The sequence below is a fragment of the Balaenoptera musculus genome, chromosome 7, assembly GCF_009873245.2.
Source record: "Balaenoptera musculus isolate JJ_BM4_2016_0621 chromosome 7, mBalMus1.pri.v3, whole genome shotgun sequence".
Lineage (NCBI taxonomy): Eukaryota > Metazoa > Chordata > Mammalia > Artiodactyla > Balaenopteridae > Balaenoptera > Balaenoptera musculus.
The window spans coordinates 54,927,533-54,945,745 of NC_045791.1; the positions used below are offsets into that span (position 1 = coordinate 54,927,533).

The 18,213-nt window shown below is 41.6% G+C and overlaps 1 protein-coding gene and 1 long non-coding RNA gene across 4 annotated transcripts in view; both read right to left on the bottom strand.

Annotated features, from left to right (window-relative positions):
- The window catches only part of SP3 (Sp3 transcription factor), a 61,702-nt gene extending 61,206 nt beyond the window's left edge, over positions 1–496 (bottom strand). Inside the window, exon 1 of one of the 2 annotated variants that reach the window (XM_036856955.1) lies at positions 362–496. In XM_036856955.1, the coding sequence (XP_036712850.1) occupies positions 362–368 (7 nt within the window). In that variant the 5' untranslated portion in view covers positions 369–496. The remainder of the gene's footprint in view (positions 1–361) is intronic. The other variant, XM_036856956.1, reaches the window with a different exon arrangement.
- Positions 497–4,794: 4,298 nt separating this feature from the next.
- Positions 4,795–18,213, bottom strand: part of LOC118898191 — a 38,641-nt gene continuing 25,222 nt past the window's right edge. The window contains exons 4-5 of one of the 2 annotated variants that reach the window (XR_005020634.1): positions 5,885–5,963; positions 4,795–4,871 (exon numbers count right to left, since the gene is read on the bottom strand). This is a non-coding gene — a long non-coding RNA (uncharacterized LOC118898191). Of the gene's footprint in view, positions 4,872–5,884; positions 5,964–11,366; positions 11,448–18,213 lie in introns of those variants that run through there. The other variant, XR_005020633.1, reaches the window with a different exon arrangement.

Here is an 18,213-nt window from a genome sequence, read left to right on the forward strand (position 1 = left end):
CTCCTCTCCTCCCCTTTCCCTTCGCGCCGCTCGCTCTCACTCGCGCTCGCTCCTCTCGCACCGTCAGTCACTCACACGCCCGCCCGCCGCCCGCGCCCGCACACAGGGGGATGCGATCCCGGCGGCCCGGGCCGCCAGCCCCGGGCCCGGCGGGGACACTGCGTTGCTGGGGCTTGAGGGGTGGACGGTAGCTGGCGGGGAGGGGAGGGAGGCGGAGGGGAGTGCGGCTTTCTGCCTCTCACAGACACTCGGTCGCACACAGGGGGCCGGGAGCCGGCGGCGGGGGCCCCCGGCTGGCTGTGGTCGGCGGTAGCGGCGGCGGCGGCAGCAGCAAGGGTTGCTCTCTCTCGGCTTTACGTACCGGTCATAGTGTGTTTAGGGCACCTCAGGCGGGGCTCCCCGCCGCCTTACACATGGTGAGGAGCGAAGGCGGCGGCGGCGGGAGAGGATGCGGGAAGCGGCGGCGGACACGGCCGGAGCGGTCCGGGGATTTTTTTTCCTATTTTGATTGACTGTGCGGGAAACACAAAAGGTGGAGCCTCCAGCCCAAAAGGGGGGAAGAGGGTGACAGCCCGCCCGGAAGTTCCGCCCCTCTTCTCCGCGCTCATTCGCCACCACGCTCTTCGTAGGCAGTGCTCATTGGCCCGGATGCCCGTTCGTCACTCGGCCAGGCGGCGCGCTTCCTGTTTGCCCCCCGGGTGGAAGGGGAGAGACAATGAGCGGTCGTGGCGGCGAAGGTTCCCGAGAGCGGCCACGGCTCGCCTGTTACCCCGCTGTGGCCGCCTAGTTCGCCGGCTGCCGCTGCCAGGCCGAGGCGAGGGCCTCTTCCACCTTACAGGCGCTCGGAGCAGACCCCAGCAAGCTGTAGGGGGGCTGAGCTGGGGAGGAAATCCGTCCCCGGAGGATCCGGCTCCACTCGACGCTTCCTCCATCCCGGCGGCAGCCGGATCTCCCCAGGGCGCTCTCGGAGCCTCTGCTTCCCTGCGCTGCCAGGAGGCCGCCGCCGCTCAGCCCCGGGGCTGCTGCTGCGACCGCTGCTGCTACTGAGCAAACCGGGCCCGCCCCGCGAGCCCGGGAGGAGGGAGCTGGTATTGGGGGAGACACCCCCTCCGAGGCTGGAGGAGGATTTTCTCTCACACACGTTCAGCTCTTAGATTCAGTCTGAGCCATCTCGTTCCCATCCCCCTTAGCCCCTGGTTTCCCAGCCAGTCTCCCACTTTTACATATACTGGAAGCAGGCATTTTAAACAGAAAAGAAATCTCAATTCACCTCACAGATAGGAGAGCTTTTATTCTGGCCAGTGGCACCAAAGCAGACAAATGTATTTCATTTAATACGTAGTGCGTATATTCAAAAGGACAGGATCCTTTAAAAAAAAATTTTTTTTTCCAGCCACATACGCATTTTGTTGCACAAACATAAATTATTCCCTGCTTCTTAATCGACTTGGTAACAAGTGAAATATCTGAAAAAGCCCATCAATAATTGCCAGCATTTTAAAAATAGTGAATCTCAGCGAAGTATTTTTTTTTCTTGGAACATTTTAGTTATACTTTAATTCAAAATCCCGTTTCGCTTACTGGATTAGGTTAACACTCCTTAGCTCTTTGGCATCCTTGACATCCTGATGTCATCCTGGGTGGGAGAAATACTCAAGTTTTATGTGTGCGTGTGTGTTTTGCCAACTAAGAGACATCTCTGCCTATTACCTTTAGATCTAATTGCCAAGAGAGAGGTTAAGCTCAAGAGGTAGAAATGCTGTCCACCATACGCTTTTTGTTAGAAATCTGACTCCAAGAATTAGTGTTCCAACTGTGATTATTATATTTGTTTCGTAAATAAAGTTGTGCTGGGGGCTGGAGTTGTAAAGCCCAAGCACTTGAACTAGATTTTGTGTGCGCTAACTGAAAAGAATTTAAGAATTATGAGAGACAGAGCTTGCATCTCAGTTTTTATATTTTCATCTTCTCATAGGATCAGAAACATTGCATGGTTAATGGGCACTTAATTGTACAAAAGATGGAATTTCCAGGGAAATGACCTAAAAACCACAAACATGCAAAAACAAGACTTGAAATTCTAAATCTAAGGATGAAGTTGATGTCTTCTAACAGTGAGAACTTTTGTCTCATAAGTAGAAGAATCACTTTTTAAAGTAAATTGTATAAACCCTGTACCATTTTACACTTAAATTCTAAAGGAAAATTAAAGTGTTATAGGATAAGCTGGTTTTTGAAGAAGAAAAATAGGGATGGGAGGCTTCAGGGGAGGACAAGTGAAAACAAGTGGAGTGGGAGAGAGGGAGGGAAGTCACAGTATTGTCACTCTTTCTACTTACATGGATATAGTGGATAGAGAATAGCTCTTTCCCTAGAAGAGATACTTCAGACATTTTCAGGTGTTTTTCTAGGAGTGGGGATGTGTTTTATGAGTCTAAGCATACTACCTCCATGCCCCTTTCACAAAGTCTTAGTCTAGCTACCCATAGAAAGCAAAGTACTTGGCCACAGAAATTCAGTTCATTTCCTCACTGATACCAGTTGACAAGTGGAAATGAAAAAATCATTTTCAAACATTTTTGGTCCATAGACCATTCTGACAAGATGCAAAAACACTTCATCTAATCTAACTGAAGAAATAATAACCTACCAGAGCTAACTATTCTGCTTTTAATGCAATGCTTTTAAGAGACACATACACCAAAAGTATCACTACTACATAATCAGATTCAGAGGACCTGCTCAGACCACACTGAAAAGAGTTATTGTCATGGAATATCTTAAGAAGACTGGAAATGAAGGTAGTCTCTGTAAAGAACATCTTTTCTTAGCTATTCCAGTACTGTAGTCAAATCTTGAAATACAATTTGTGTTAATTAAAAGATATTTGTTTTTCGGTAGAAGACGGCCTCTCAATGGCACTTACTGCTACGTTACATAGGAACTCAGAAATTGCAGTTGCTTATCAAGAAGGGAAGTGCTGTGCTGGATATTATTTATACTTTCTCCTTTCCAAAGATGATTTGAGGAAGCTCTATGCTGGTCACTGTTTACATCACAGCAGGAGATCTGAATGTCACTTTATTTTCCCTTTTTTCTCAATTTCCTCACTTATTTTTTTAAATCTTATTTGTGTTTTTGTAAGTTAAAGCCTTTGGAAACCGTGATGAATGTCAAAGGGCCTCAAAGACTTCTATAAACCCACTGGCATGACATCTTCACGCATCTTCAATCCCCTTTTTCTCTACAAAGAGAAGAGGGCACTAAATAATACTTGATTCACATCTGCAGGAGCCTAACCATTCTGTATTAAAAACAGCAACAGCCCTGGTTAACTGCACCACAGCTAAAGGGCTCTGCCCTTTCCTTCACAGCCCCTACTGCCTTTCTTCCCTTCTGAACATCTATTAAGTGAACAATATTAAATTGCCAATATTCACCCATTTTTTGTCTAAAAAGGTGGCAATTTTGTATAGTTCCACCTAAGTCAATGTCTATTTAACATAAAATTTGTTGCTATGATTGTGACCCTCCTTTTACCCACCTCTGAATCTCTTTAGCTTGTGTACACTGGATTTCAAAAATCTTCAACTTTGGGCTTCCCTGGTGGCGCAGTGGTTGAGAATCTGCCTGCTAATGCAGGGGACACGAGTTCGAGCCCTGGTCTGGGAAGATCCCACATGCCGCAGAGCAGCTGGGCCCCTGAGCCACAATTACTGAGCCTGCGCGTCTGGAGCCTGTGCTCCGCAACAAGAGAGGCCGCGATAGTGAGAGGCCCGCGCACCGCGATGAAGAGTGGCCCCCGCTTGCCACAACTAGAGAAAGCCCTCGCACAGAAACGAAGACCCAACACAGCCATAAATAAATAAATAAATAAGTTAATTAATTAATTAATTAAAAAAAAAAACCTTCAAGTTTGTTCTACTTATGTAATCACTATCATATTTCAGAAGCATTCTAGTTGACATTGACTAGGTGTACTTAACCCCCTTCATATTTCATATCTTCCCTACTTTCTCAAAAATATACCTCAAAAGCTATGTCTCCTGTCTTATTTTTACTTAGTCTACCAAAAAGGAGAGCTTTTTGAGCTTTTGCTATGTGCCAACTCCTTTGCATCTTTAATCCTCACAGCCCTAAAAGGTAAGTATCATAGGTTCATCATTGTATAGATAAGGAAACTGAGGCTAGCAAGGTTTTGAGACTTGCTCAGTGTCATTTTCAATTAAATGGCAGAGTCAGGCTTCAAACCCATGCGTCAGTCTCACCAATCAGCATATCAAGTCTTCTTAAATGATCAACTGAAAAGACTCACTTACCCGTTATGTAAAAAATAAAGAAAAGAGAAAAGATAAAGGAAACACAATAAAGTAGATCAAACATACATATTTATAAGGAAGATCATTTTTAAAGCAAGTCTTAGAATGTGAACTCCTTGTGTTAGGGGTCATATATATTGAATGCTCTAACCAATACTGAACACGTTGTGGATGTTTAATTAATACTAAGCAGAAAGACTGTCAAGACAATTAATCTTGTGGGAAAATGAATGATGAATTAAAGAATTACAATTAACCAATACATACTGTATGATAAAATTTCTTTGACCTTATAATAGTTCACCTCTTTCAAGATCAACTTTCCCAAGTGAGTTAGACCCTCATTTTCATTCAAGCTCCACACCAATGATACCACCATGGTACAAAAGGACTGATATTTTTACAATTCAAGAAATCCCATTCTTTTCATTCAGGCTGTTGACTTCCCTGGGTATTCTAAATTTTCTAAGTATCCGTAACACTTCTGAAGTCATCTTCATGTCAGTCCAGGAAGCTTAGTCCACTGCCATATTTCTGAGTTGTTGCAATTTTCTAAGAAAAGATGGATTATGCATTTCTACCTTGTTAATAATCTGTCTTAGAAGAATATAAAGTGCTAGAAAGTATCTTGTGAATTATCTTTCTTAGAATAATATAAAAATGCTAGAAATTCTCTTGGTTGTAAGTTAGCAAACTTATGAGGTAGCTTTACTTAAAAATATTAACACTTAAAAATATACTTTAGGGACTTCCCTGGTGGTGCAGTGGTTAAGAATCCGCCTGCCAATGCAAGAGACACGGGTTTGATCCCTGGTCTGGGAAGATCCCACATGCTGCAGAGCAACTAAGCCCGTGTGCCACAACTACTGAGCCTGTGCTCTAGAGCCCGCGAATCACAGCTACTGAGCCCACGTGCGGCAACTACTGAAGCCCGCATACCTAGAGCCCACGCTCTACGACAAGAGAAGCCACCGCAATGAAAAGCCCGCGCAACACAACGAAGAGTAGCCCCTGCTTGCCACAACCAGAGAAAGCCCACGCACAGCAACGAAGACCGAACGCAGCCAAAAATATACAAATAAATAAATTTATTTATTTTTTTAAAAAAGATTATTATAAAAAAGTATATATATACTTTAATAATACTTAAAAATAAACCTGATGCCATTAAATTGTGGTGTCCCTCAATGATGAACAATAACCTTCAACATGAAGTGTATTCATAATTTATTTCATGATTAAATCTCTATCTTATAATGGAATTTTTTGTTTGTTTGTTTGTTTTTGGCCGCACGGTGTGGCTTGTGGGATCTTAGTTCCCTGACCAGGGATCAAACCCCGGGCCATGGCCGAGGCACCGAGTCCTAACCACTGGACTGCCAGGGAATTCCATTTTTCTATCCTTTAATCCTATAAGCCAGGCAGATCTACCAACTATTCTCAAAAAGAGCCAACAATGCCCAAGGCCTAGTTAGAGGAGGTAAGAGAAAGAGGAAAAAATAAAGAATGAAGTGGCAGAGAGCACACTGGATAGAACTGTAGAAAATATTGAAAACAGTTTTTACCTGCCTTGAGGAATAGAATTCTTCCAATTACCCAAAAAATGGCTGAAATGCTGCACCATGTCATCACTCCATTTCAACTCTAGAGTCAAGTAAAAAAATAAAAGCAATTATACACACACATGTATTTATTATATATACAAATGTGTGTGTATATATGTGTACACATTATATACAGTAAAATGCACAGTGGTTAATAAATTATGGTATTTTCATTAAATAACATTTAAAATAAATGAAAGATGATTCATCACGGATAAATCTCAAAAATAATAGTGAAAAAAAGTTATAGTAGGATAAACAGTATACCACCATTTATGTAAAGTTTAAAAACATACCGACTTATATTCTATACTATATATGGATACATGTGGAGTAAAACTATAAATCTTGCATGGGAATGATAAATACTAAATTTTAAATGTTGATTACCCTTGGTATGGAGAGAAGGATGGGATCTGAATGGATTTCATATTTCAAGTTTTTCTTAAGCTAGGCTGAGTACACTAGCATTATGATATTGTTCTCTATTACTACCCTTTTTGCCTGAAATATTTCATAATCATTATTCTAAACAAACAAACAAAAAGAATAAATTAATACAGGAGTCTATGGCATAGGTATTAAAATAAGCATGCCCAGGCAGCTGACTGACTGAAGGAGTGGATGGACGGGAGAGAATGATTCACATATGACTAAGTTTTCCAGCTTTAGTAACTGGAAAGATGAGCCGGGAATAAAGAATATAAAAAATGGAATGGGTATGGGACGGACAATCATGAGTTTGATTTTAGATGTGTTGAGTTGGAGGTGCTAGCAGGATATTCATGAGATATCCAAGTTTACAGACTATTGTAAACTTGAACTCATAGCTAAAAAGAGAAGCAAATGCAGGGCAGGGATTTGGGTGCCTGTGAAATAACAGAAAATATATGTATTGCTCTCTGCCCCCTCCCCACGCCCCCAGCCCCGTTCCTGGCACAGAGCTCCTATCACTCTTATGATTTCCTAAGTGATAGGTGCGCTAGGAGAATCTTTTGTTCAAATATTTGGTCTTTGACCCTGGATCTTGACACAGAGCTCCTAAATCCCTTGGAATTTCCTGGATGATAGGAGTATCTTTTGTTCTAATGAGCTGACTTTGAGTGGGCTCCTGGATGGGGGCCAATCACTGTAAAGACCAAGCCATGATTAGAAACTTGGAACTTTCAGCCCCACCCGCTATCCTCTGGAGAGGGGCTGGAAAATGAGTTAATAATCGGTCGTGCCTATGTGATGACGCCTCCATAAAAATCCCTAAAGTATGGAGTTCAGAGATCTTCCAGATTGCCAGATGCTAGGAAGGTGGCATGCCAGGAGAGGGCATGGAAGCTCCTAACCCCTTCCCCAGACCTCACCATACGTATCTTTCATCTGGCTGCTCATCTATATCCCTTACGGTAAATGTGTCCTCCTGAATTCTGTGGGACATTCAAGCAAATCATGAAACCCAAGGATGATGTTGTAGGGACCCCAACTTATAGCTGGTCGGTCAGAAGTACTGGAAACAATCTAAGACTTGCAACTGGTGTCTGAAGTGGGGACAGGCTTGTGAGGCTGAGCCATTAACCTGTGAGACCTGACCCTAATTCCAGACAGTGTCAGAACTGAATTGTAGGACATCCAGCTGATGTTGGAGAACTGGTTGGTGCGGGATTAAAAACACACATCTGGGGACTTCCCTGGTGGTCCAGTGGTAAAGAATCCGCCTTCCAATGCAGGGGATGTGGGTTCGATCCCTGGTCAGGGAACCAAGATCCCACATGCCGCGGGACAACTAAGCCCGAGCGCCACAACTACTGAGCTTGGGCACCTCAGCTAGAGAGGCTGTGTGCCGCAAAGTACAGAGCCCACGTGCTCTGGAACCCACACGCCACAACTACAGAGCCCACGTGCCCTGGAGCCCGTGCACCATAACTAGAGAAGAGAAAAACCCACAGGCCACAACTAGAGAGAAGCCCAAGTGCTGCAACGAAGAGCCCATGCACTGCAACGAAAGATCCCGCATGCCTCAATGAAGATCCTGCGTGCTGCAGCTAAGACCCAACACAGCCAATAAATAAATAAATAAATAAATATTTTTTTTAAAAAACACACACATTTGGTGACTAGAACTGAAGTGTTCTGAGGATTATGACTGTGACAGTAAAAAGAGAAACAAGGAGTTTTTCCCAGACAAAACCCTTAACATCTTCATAGGCCTCTGTCCATTCTCCAAACATGAACAAGTCTCCCATCTTTAAAACCCCTCCATGTGACTCTGTGGTTTTCTCTAATTATTGTCTTCTTCCTTTCCTTTCCTTGTCCAAGGTCTCAATAACTTGCTCTCTACCTACTGCCTTCCTAATGCAATGCTACGTCAGTTTCTGTCCCTACCATGCTACCTGAAATTGCTCTTAAAGGTCTCCAATGACTTCCTTATTGCCAAATCCATGGATTGTCCCTACCCCGATTTTCATTCTTTTTCAGCATTTGACACTGTAAACATTTCATCCTTAAACTTTCTTCTCCCTTGAAAGGTCATCGGCTTTCTGGTTTTCTCTCAAATGAGTATTTCTCTATATCTTTGCAATGCTGTCCAATAAAACTATGATGAGGGAAACATTTTGTTTGCACTGTCCACTACAGTAGCCACTAATCACACGTGGCTAGTGAGCATTTGAAATGTGGCTATTGTGATCCATGAACTGAGTTTTTAATTGTATTTAATTTTAATTAATTTAAATTTAGATGGCCACATGTGGCTAGTGACTACCACACTGGACAGTGCAAGTTTAGGGTTTCTTTCCCTCCTTCCAGCTCCTAAATGATAAACATTACTCCAGACTCGGGTTTTGATTCCCTGAGCTTTTCTTTACAAGCTCATCCCCTGGAAGCTCGACCATTCCTGCAACTTCAGCCATCTCTAAATTCAATCCCAAATCTCTGTAGTTGTCTCCTGTCACCTGAGTTCCAGTTCCATAACCTCAAGCACTGTAAAGTCCTCTGGAATGTCTCACTTCCACCTCAAACTCAGAATGTTCAAAGCTAAACCTATAACCTTCTACAGAACCAGCTCCCCCTCTCCCTTGTGACATTCCTATCTCTGACAGCAAGGTTCTTGTTTTCTCAGATGCCCATACATGAAATTGCCTTTGACACATTTCTCTCTTTCTTCTCTCACTGGCAGCCAGTTACGAGGTGCTAACAAGTTTTCCTGCAGAATCTCTCTCAGCTACCCTCTGAAACCACAAAATTTATTGAACGCTATTCCATAAGATACTGCTTGGTCTCTACTGCCAAGAAGTAGATAATCCATTTAAGAGACAAAAGATAAACATACACAAATCCAGATAAAACAGAAGAGAAATAACAAAGTCTAAAGTCCACTACATACATTGCTAAAGGAGTATCTTCCAAATTCAGAAATCACTGAGGGTTAGACAGCTCCTTCTGAAAGAGATCAAAGGGTGCTTTGCCCTGTCTGGACTTCTGTAGCTCTAGATGGTACTCCAGACTTTCCTGCGTCCTTCTTTTCTGCATCTGCCACCAAATTAACCTTCCATTGCCTCAAAAATGTTAGTGATTCTCATGATCTAACGCATACAAACCCCTCACTGCCCTATGTGTGTAGTCACTCCTACCCCTGAACGTTTACTCACTCTACCACCAGGTTTGTCCTGTCCTCTCCCCCGTGCTCTTGCAAATTCTAACAAGCTTTTAAGTCTCAGTTCAAGTCTTAACCTCTTCCATAAAGCCATTGCTTCCAGCAATTAGTAATTCCCTTGCTTTTAATTTTCCAAGACACATAGAGTATGTACCCTTACTATTATGCTTAATTCATGACCACGTTGTCACCACTGTTTCAATCCTACATATTTTGTGCCCCAGCATGATGTCTCACCCTTCTTCTGTGACTTGTAAGCAGTGATTCTCAAGGAAGGAGAGGAGTATGATTTGAAAAGAAAATAACTCTTCATTTGTCCCACTGGGACTTTTTTTTAAAAAGCTATGACATTGTTATTTGAATTTCAAATATTAAAAGAAAATGTTAGATTTTTATGCTTTATCAAAAGAGACATGTTTGATATCAGTTCAGGAAACAATTCTATTTGTTGAGCAAAGAGAAGATAATCAACAAACATCTATTAAATGGTTCATTGGTTTCAATACACCACGAATTTGGATTCTGTTACGATGAAAGTCTCAGACATCTTATTTTCATGGAGAAACTGCTAGTAATATGACCTGCTGATTGTAAAGGGGCCACAAAACTAGCATTCACCAGCTGAACAAATCATCACAAACTTGTAAGGAAATCTTTAAATGTTTTTATTATATACCATTTGATATATATAAAATATGTGCAATATATATGTAAATTATAAAGCATAATAAATAATAAATTAGGTGACTCTACCACCTAATAAGATATTTCTCTTACTGATAGACTACCCAGAATACAAGTGTTCTCTCATCCCTGACAGCAAATGTCACTATTTTCTTTTTTTGGGCCGCACCACGTGTCTTGTGGGATCTTAGTTTCCCAACCTGGGACTGAACCTGGGTCCTTGGCAGTGAAAGCTCAGAGTCCTAACCACTGGACCGCCAGGGAATTCCCAAAGCATAATTATTTTCTCTAATTATATATATTCCAGTGAGTTATTTTTTTAGTCTACTACATTAAAAATACACGTAATGTTTTTACTTAGAATATTAATATTTAAATTCTATAGTCAATATTCCTTTCTTACTCATAGCATTTGAATTATTTTATTTCTAGCATGCTTATTTACTCACCTAATGAGTTTTCATTCTTTTACTCTATTTTGAACATTGTGATTTCATATTACTGTGAGATAATCTTTCTACTTCATATTTCCTCCACCTTGAATTGAATAAGCCACTTATCTGCTTCTGTTCCTAGTCTACTCAAGTCTTTTCATTCCTTCTTTGTATTGACTGTCCCTCCCTCTCGTTTTGTATAACAAGCTTACTGCATGTTCCTTCTTCTAAGTCACTGACATATAAAATGAATAAAATTGGTCCTAATATTGATCCCTAGAGCTTTGTAATCCATCCATTCCAAACTATTCCACACTTTGATATCAAAGTCAATGTTTAATCTACTTAAGTAGTTCATTCTTACACCTTACTTCTCTAACTTCCAGATTAGTTGTTTGTATAGTATTCTTTTCATGGTGCTTTATCCCAAGTAATTGGTTCATGGCTTCCCTCAGCTGATATCTGTTGTTAGACCCAGAGGTTATTTCACATCACTGAGGCAGATAAGATGTGAATTCATGCTGACTTTTTAAATTAAATCATAACTTTCTGATACTTTCAGTCATTGATTTCCTACAGAATTTACCAATGTCTTGTCCTCCATGAAATTTAAACTTAATAATTCTGAATCTTGTACTCAGGAGAAAAGGAATATTTAGGAAATGAACAATAATTTAATGAAGTTTTTATTTATTATAACTGGTACAGACATAGTCCGTAAGCATTTCAAGTCACCTTTATCTTGATTGATGAATTCAAACATCTATTAAGAATCAAGAAGAGAATATTTGAATTACAATTGTAAAAAATCTAGTATAGTCCAAAATCCATAGAATTGTGCCTGAAAATGATGTTTTACTGTATGTAAATTTTACCTTGATTTTTTTAAATGCGAAGAAAAGAAGTAAATAGAATCTTCACTTTTAAAAATCTAGTAGAATACTGGAGTGAAAGACTCTATAAGAACAGTATAGGGACCTGTGCATAAAGGGGTTCAACCAATCATGGAAACGTTTTTGAGAGGAGATGAGAGCATATGAACAAAGGCTTAGAAATGAATATTTCAAAAGTAAGTAAAATCCATGGATAAAGCAATGGAATGAAAGAAGTACAAACTTTTTAAAGTTTATTTAATGTATATTAAAAGTGAATACATTAAAAGGCCACTTGCAAACAAATATCTCTGAAAACACAAACAGCAAGATAATAAAAAGATGAGTAGTGTATATTTCATATGTAGGAAGTCCCTCTCCCAGGCAAACCAGGATGGTTAGTCACCCTACAATGTTAACACCTTATATTACCCTGGTACACTCGTCAAAACTAAGAAACCAGCATTGGTGAGTTACTACCAACTAAACTCCAGACTTTATTTGGATTTCACCTGTTTTTCCACTTATGTTCTTCTGTTCTTGGATCTAACTCAGGATACCACATTGTGTTTAGTTGTCCTGTCTTCGTGTCCTCTGACCTGTGACAGTTTCTCAGTCTTTCCTTGCTTCTCATGACCTTGACTCTTTTGAGGAGTATTTGTATTTTGTAGAATGCCGCTCTCAATTTGGGTTTGTCTGATGTTTTTCTCATGTTTAGACTGGTGTAATGGGCTTTGGGGCCCTAATTTATTTTTAAACTCTGCAAATGTCAGTGCTTATTTTCATGGTTACATTAGTCCTTGTGGACTTTAATTTCCTCAGAACATCATTTTAATTTTAAAAGGGGATTAAATCACTTGTCTAAGAGTCAGAGTGAATTTTTAATTCTAGAGAGAGTTCTCACATTACTATTCCACAAAGAGCAAAATCAAATTGCTTCAAATTCAAAAAATTCTTATATAAAATTTGAAAATGATAGAGCTCATTGCCCAAGTTACCTTTGAAGCCATAAGGCTTCTTCCACTGGCACCATCCTCAGGGGATAAAAATATACCACCATTTGGCTAAATAAATAATGCTATGAAGGTTTATTTTTCTATTTATGAAAAGAAAATATATTCTCTGTAGAAAATTTATAAAACAGAGATGATGAAAACGAAGAAAAATTAACTGCAATTCCACTACCCTAGAAAAACCACTGGTTATAACTGTTAACTTTCTTTTATATCCTTTTAGTCTTCTTCTCTATCCATCAGATTTTCTTGTGTAAAAATTGGATTATACTGTTATATGCTAATTTTTAAAAATTATTTATTTATGGCTGTGCTGGGTCTTCGTTTCTGTGCGAGGGCTTTCTCTAGTTGTGGCAAGCGGGGGCCACTCTTCGTCGCGGTGCGCGGGCCTCTCACCGTCGCGGCCTCTCTTGTTGCGGAGCACAGGCTCCAGACGCGCAGGCTCAGTAATTGTGGCTCACGGGCCTAGTTGCTCCGCGGCATGTGGGATCCTCCCGGACCAGGGCTCGAACCCGTGTCCCCTGCATTGGCAGGCGGATTCTTAACCACTGCGCCATCAGGGAAGTCCCGTTATACGCTAATTTTAATTAACTTTTAAAATTTGACGTATTATGAATATCCTTTTATATAATTAAATACCTATGACATCAATTTTAATACCTGCGTATTTCATAGTATAGGTATATTATTTAACGTCCTTTATCTAAATAGTTACACAGATCCATGATAATTCCTTAAAGTTAAATTCCTTTTCTTTTTTGGCTGCACCATGCAGCTTGTGGGATCTTAGTTCCCCGACCAGGGATCTAACTCGTAGAAGCACGGAGTCCTAATCACTGGACTGCCAGGGAGTTCCCTAAAGTTAAATTCCTTTAATTGGACTTGCTGTATCAAAGGGTACCCACAATTTTAAGGTTTCTGATATGCACTGCCAAATTGCCCTCCAATTTATACACTCACTAGCTACTTATAAAAGTAAGTACCCATTTCTTACATACTCACCAACTCAGTTTCTATTTTTATTTTTAATCTTTGCCAATTTGATAATCAAAAACATGGCTTTTTGTTTAAGTTGAAATTCTTTGATTACTAGGAAGGGTGAGCATTTTTATACAGTTAGTACCATTTATATTTCTTATACTGTGCATTATTATATTATTATACCCTTTATCGAGGTATTTGCCATTTTCTTCTTGATTTTAAAGTGCACTTTTTGGGGGGTGGGGGCCACACCATGCAGCATGCAGGATCTTAGCTCCCCGACCAGGGATCGAACCCGTGCCCCCTGCAGTGGAGGCGCAGAGTCCTAACCACTGGACCACCAGGGAAGTCCTGAAGGTGCACTTTCAAATGACATTAAACTTGTCTTTTAATTTTGAAATTCAGAGGTGTGAAATGTTCTCATTTGTTTTCTGCCTTTGATAGCTGTTTTTGGTTTTGGGTTTGGTTTTGGTTTGTTTTTAATATTGAGCTCAGTCCTGAATCCTGCCTGTCCCTATTCAGGGCACATCATGCAAGTCTAGGCATCCTGTAGCACAGCAGTTTCAGCACAGGTTGACATGTTCCCTTTCCTAATGAAGCAATGCCCTGAGTCCTCACAACCCCAAGCTTTAGGAGAGGAAAAAAAGAAACAAAAAAGAAATGAAAGCAAATTCAAAAGCACACTGCCCTGGGGCTTCCCTGGTGGCGCAGTGGTTGAGAATCTGCCTGCCAATGCAGGGGACACGGGTTCGAGCCCTGGTCTGGGAAGATCCCACATGCCGCGGAGCAACTAGGCCCGTGAGCCACAACTACTGAGCCTGCGCGTCTGGAGCCTGTGCTCCGCGGCAAGAAAGGCTGCGATAGTGAGAGGCCCACACACCGCAATGAAGAGTGGCCCCCGCTTGCCGCAACTAGAGAAAGCCCTCGCACAGAAATGAAGACCCAACACAGCCAAAAATAAATAAATAAATAAATATTTTTTAAAAAAAAGCACACTGCCCTGAACATTGCCAAATTCAGGCTGCCACCAACCTCCAAGGAAATAAATTCCAAAGATAGTAGTAACTCTCAGTTAAAATTTAAAGAAAAAAAAAAAAAAGCCCACCTCTTAAGACAAATCAGCTCCCAAACCTCAAAATCATCTGTTTTAGTAGCTTTAGTGTTGTGCAGAGTAAGGCTCCCCAGCCCACTGTTTGTGAGCACCCCTGCCTTCAAGTCCTTCCCTGGGGCTCCTGGCTCCTTCTGCACAGGGAGGAGAGCCTGGGCTCCGAAGTCAGGCTCAGGGAGGCCAGGAGTTCTCTTCCTGCTTCCCCTTCCTCTTGCCTAAAGTCATGGCAATTTCAAGGCAAATGTCAGAACTGAAAATTATTAGAAAGAACCAGAAAGATTTAAAAGCCTTCTTCTCCCCCTCTCCTTTTTTTTTTTAATGAAAACATTTAAGACAGCAAAAGTTTTACATTAAATTTCAGCCAAGAAAAAACAAATAGAAAAGAAAAACATAAGGCAAGAAGAAGGCCTGGTTCACAAGACAGTAGACATAGTTGCTTTTGTGTTGTGAATCAAGGGGTCTCAGGAAGGCCTCCTCCTCACACATTCCCCAGGATATCTCCCTACCACAAACTCACCATAAATGGTTCCTTTCTGAAGTGCCTGACCCAATACCCAGATAGAGTGGGTGTTTGTGAGTCACTGTTAGAAACGTAGAAATTCCTGGGAAGTACTGGGGTATATGAACTAGGTGTTTGTCCTCAAGTCTTCAGAGATACAGACTGCCCTCCAGAATGAAGAGGTACCGTTATACCCCCAGAGTGGAGTTCTGCTTGATTTGCCCTTTCCAGTTGAGAAGGGGATCCTGATGGGGACAAGAGCCCATGTAGCTTTGATTAAAGTGGGAGTAGGAACTGGGAGAGGGCGCTGCTGGTGCCTGAAGCACATGCTTACTCTGCCCATCGGGTAATCCAGCCTTGGTCCTGAGGGAGATACCACACTGATGTTCAATGGTATTAAAAATAGGAAAGGGGATGTGGTTTTCACCCCAGCCTACTCACTACTCCCAGAAGCCAGTCTAATTCTGAAGCTGCAGATCAGAACAACTCAACATTCAGCCAACAACCCCAGGTCACATCCCTGATTCTAAAAGGTTCCAGCCCAGCTCCTGCTCAAGGAAGTTGTGATAGAGAAATATTTTAACACTGTAAACTGCCTGCTTTCTAGAGTTTCCTTGTTGGTGACCTTATTTTGCCATCCAGCTGCAATATTAATTCAGCATGGAAGGGGAGTGGAGGGATGCCCCAGCTTGAGCCTAAGCTGGGCTCAGAGCCAGGATTCAGATTTGTCTAGGCATGTCTGATGCACTTGCCAGGCAGGAGTTTCTCAGCACAAGGGATGGAGGAGGCTCACAGATAATAGCATCCTAAGGCAGTGAGCGTGGAGGGACACATCACAGGTATCAGAATCACCAGGGAAACTTCTAAAAATATGTACACCCTGCACAAATGCATTCCCCATTCTGATAGTGTGGGTGTGTGTGTGTGTGTGCGTGCGTGTGTGTGTACACATGTGTGCACACTAGCAAGGAGCACTGCTTTGGAACCAAAATTGGCCCTCGGAGTTACACAGGTCAGCCTGCACCAGGAGCACTGAGGACCCCAGAGAATACAGCGTGGCTTCCGTATGTGACAGCTCCCGACGCATTGCCAGCAGGACCCTGCTGTGTAGCTCTGAACGCCAATGGCTTCCACACTTCAGGGACTGTCTGCATCAGGAATTCTTAAACTGGAGACCATGGACTCCTGGGAGTCCAAGAAGAGGCTGCAAGGGTCCATGAACTCTTGAAAACTGCATGCAACTAACTGGGTATATATGTTTATTTCTCTGGAAATAGGTTCTATAAGTTTCTCAGATGCTGAAAAGAGGATATGATTCTCAAATGGTTAAGAACTGGCAAGTGTCAAAAGAATACTGGGGCAGGCAGATTGGGTAAGGTTTAGCACGCCACTATAGTAGATTTGGACCAAAGCCAGAAAAATACTGTTTTTTTCAGTTACCGTGACTTATTTTTACCTTGAGGCATCAGTGACCTGGTGAAACATTGAAAATATGAAATCCCACCTATGCTTCAAGCCCACCTCAAATACCCGCACTTCCTACCCAGCCAAAAAGTATTGCTCCCTTGCCTAAGCCTTGTTGGTGTACCTCTCGAAACACTGAATACTTTCCCCCGTGTATTTTAGATAGGCATATGCACACATCATGTCTCTTCTACAAATTATAACCTTTGAGAGTAGGAATCATGTCTTACCCATCTTCTTTCTGTTACCGTGTCCAACATAGCATATTTACTTAGTTATTACTGGATGAGGGAATGAACAGATCACAAATCCATCCTATCTGCCAGACTTTTTTACTCTCTCTATTAAAAGCAACTAACCCTATTTTCTTGTAAATTATGCATTTTGAATGTATTCCTTGTAATTTATATTGTCGTAGTTAATTGATTTACTTCTTTACACCTTATCCAATATTCACCTGCTTTATCTGTTTACTTAGTTGTAAATTGCTTAGAGGGCAAGGATCACGTATAACCCAAACTAGGTAAGCCCACGTGCCTCTTGGGAGGAACACACGGGGCTAACCAATGAGTTCAGTGCCTTGGCCAACACACCCAAGAGGAAATCTTTCATAAGAAGATGCAGACTCAGATGGAACAGAGGTTGGTAGAAAAGAAAAAAGCAACTATTAACAGGAACTAAGCAGAAGAGCAAAATCATCAGGTTGTGGAACTGAATTATAGAGAGGAGATAAACCAAAGAGAACAGCCTGAACCTGCCTGAGGAAGAAGAGTGTGAACCAGAAACAGCCCTGCCTCAGAGGAGGTGTGGTTGGACAGCAGTTCAGAGCTTTGGCCCTGGCTCCATGCAGGTTTTGCAAGAGCTGCCAGGTTTTTCCTCGCCCTGTTACCCTATTTGGATTGTTCCCTATTTGTGTCAGGCTTTTCTTGTGTTCAAAAAACCCTGACTGCCATTATTCTATGCGCAATGATGTTAATGAAATTGTTTTACAAAAAGTTAAATCTGTTTTCAGAGTGGAACACAAGCCAAGCAGAGAATTTTTCAACTGCTCTGAGCACACCCATGATTATCAGAGAGAGGCATGCGCAAAGACAGGGCAGCTCTCTCCTCTTTTTCTCCTCTTGGTCTCAGTTTAATATTTACTTACTTACATATCCACCCACACGTTACCATACCCTTAGTTCTCCACAATCAAAGTCTGGAGGATTGTGTGATCTTGCTAACCATTTCAGCTTAATGACTGAATTGATACAGTATGATTATTCTGGGGAAATTTATTAACTGATGATGGGCAGAGCCATAAATGTCAGACCAACCATTCCACAGGCAAGGGTCACACCAGAGAAAGTGCAAGTAGAAGGAGGAAAGGCCAAGCCAATTAGTGGCTACATGAATAGTAGCTTAGCTAGTGATTCAGAATTATCCAGAGATCGGCCCTAGGGCACAGGGGGCATTTTGGGGTGAATGCGGTTAGATAAATTAGATATTCTCACATTGCTTATTTAGCTTATCACAAGTTTAAAGTATTCATTTGTCATTCAATAGCATATATTGAGTGCCTAGGTATGAGATCCATCATTAAACAGAACGAA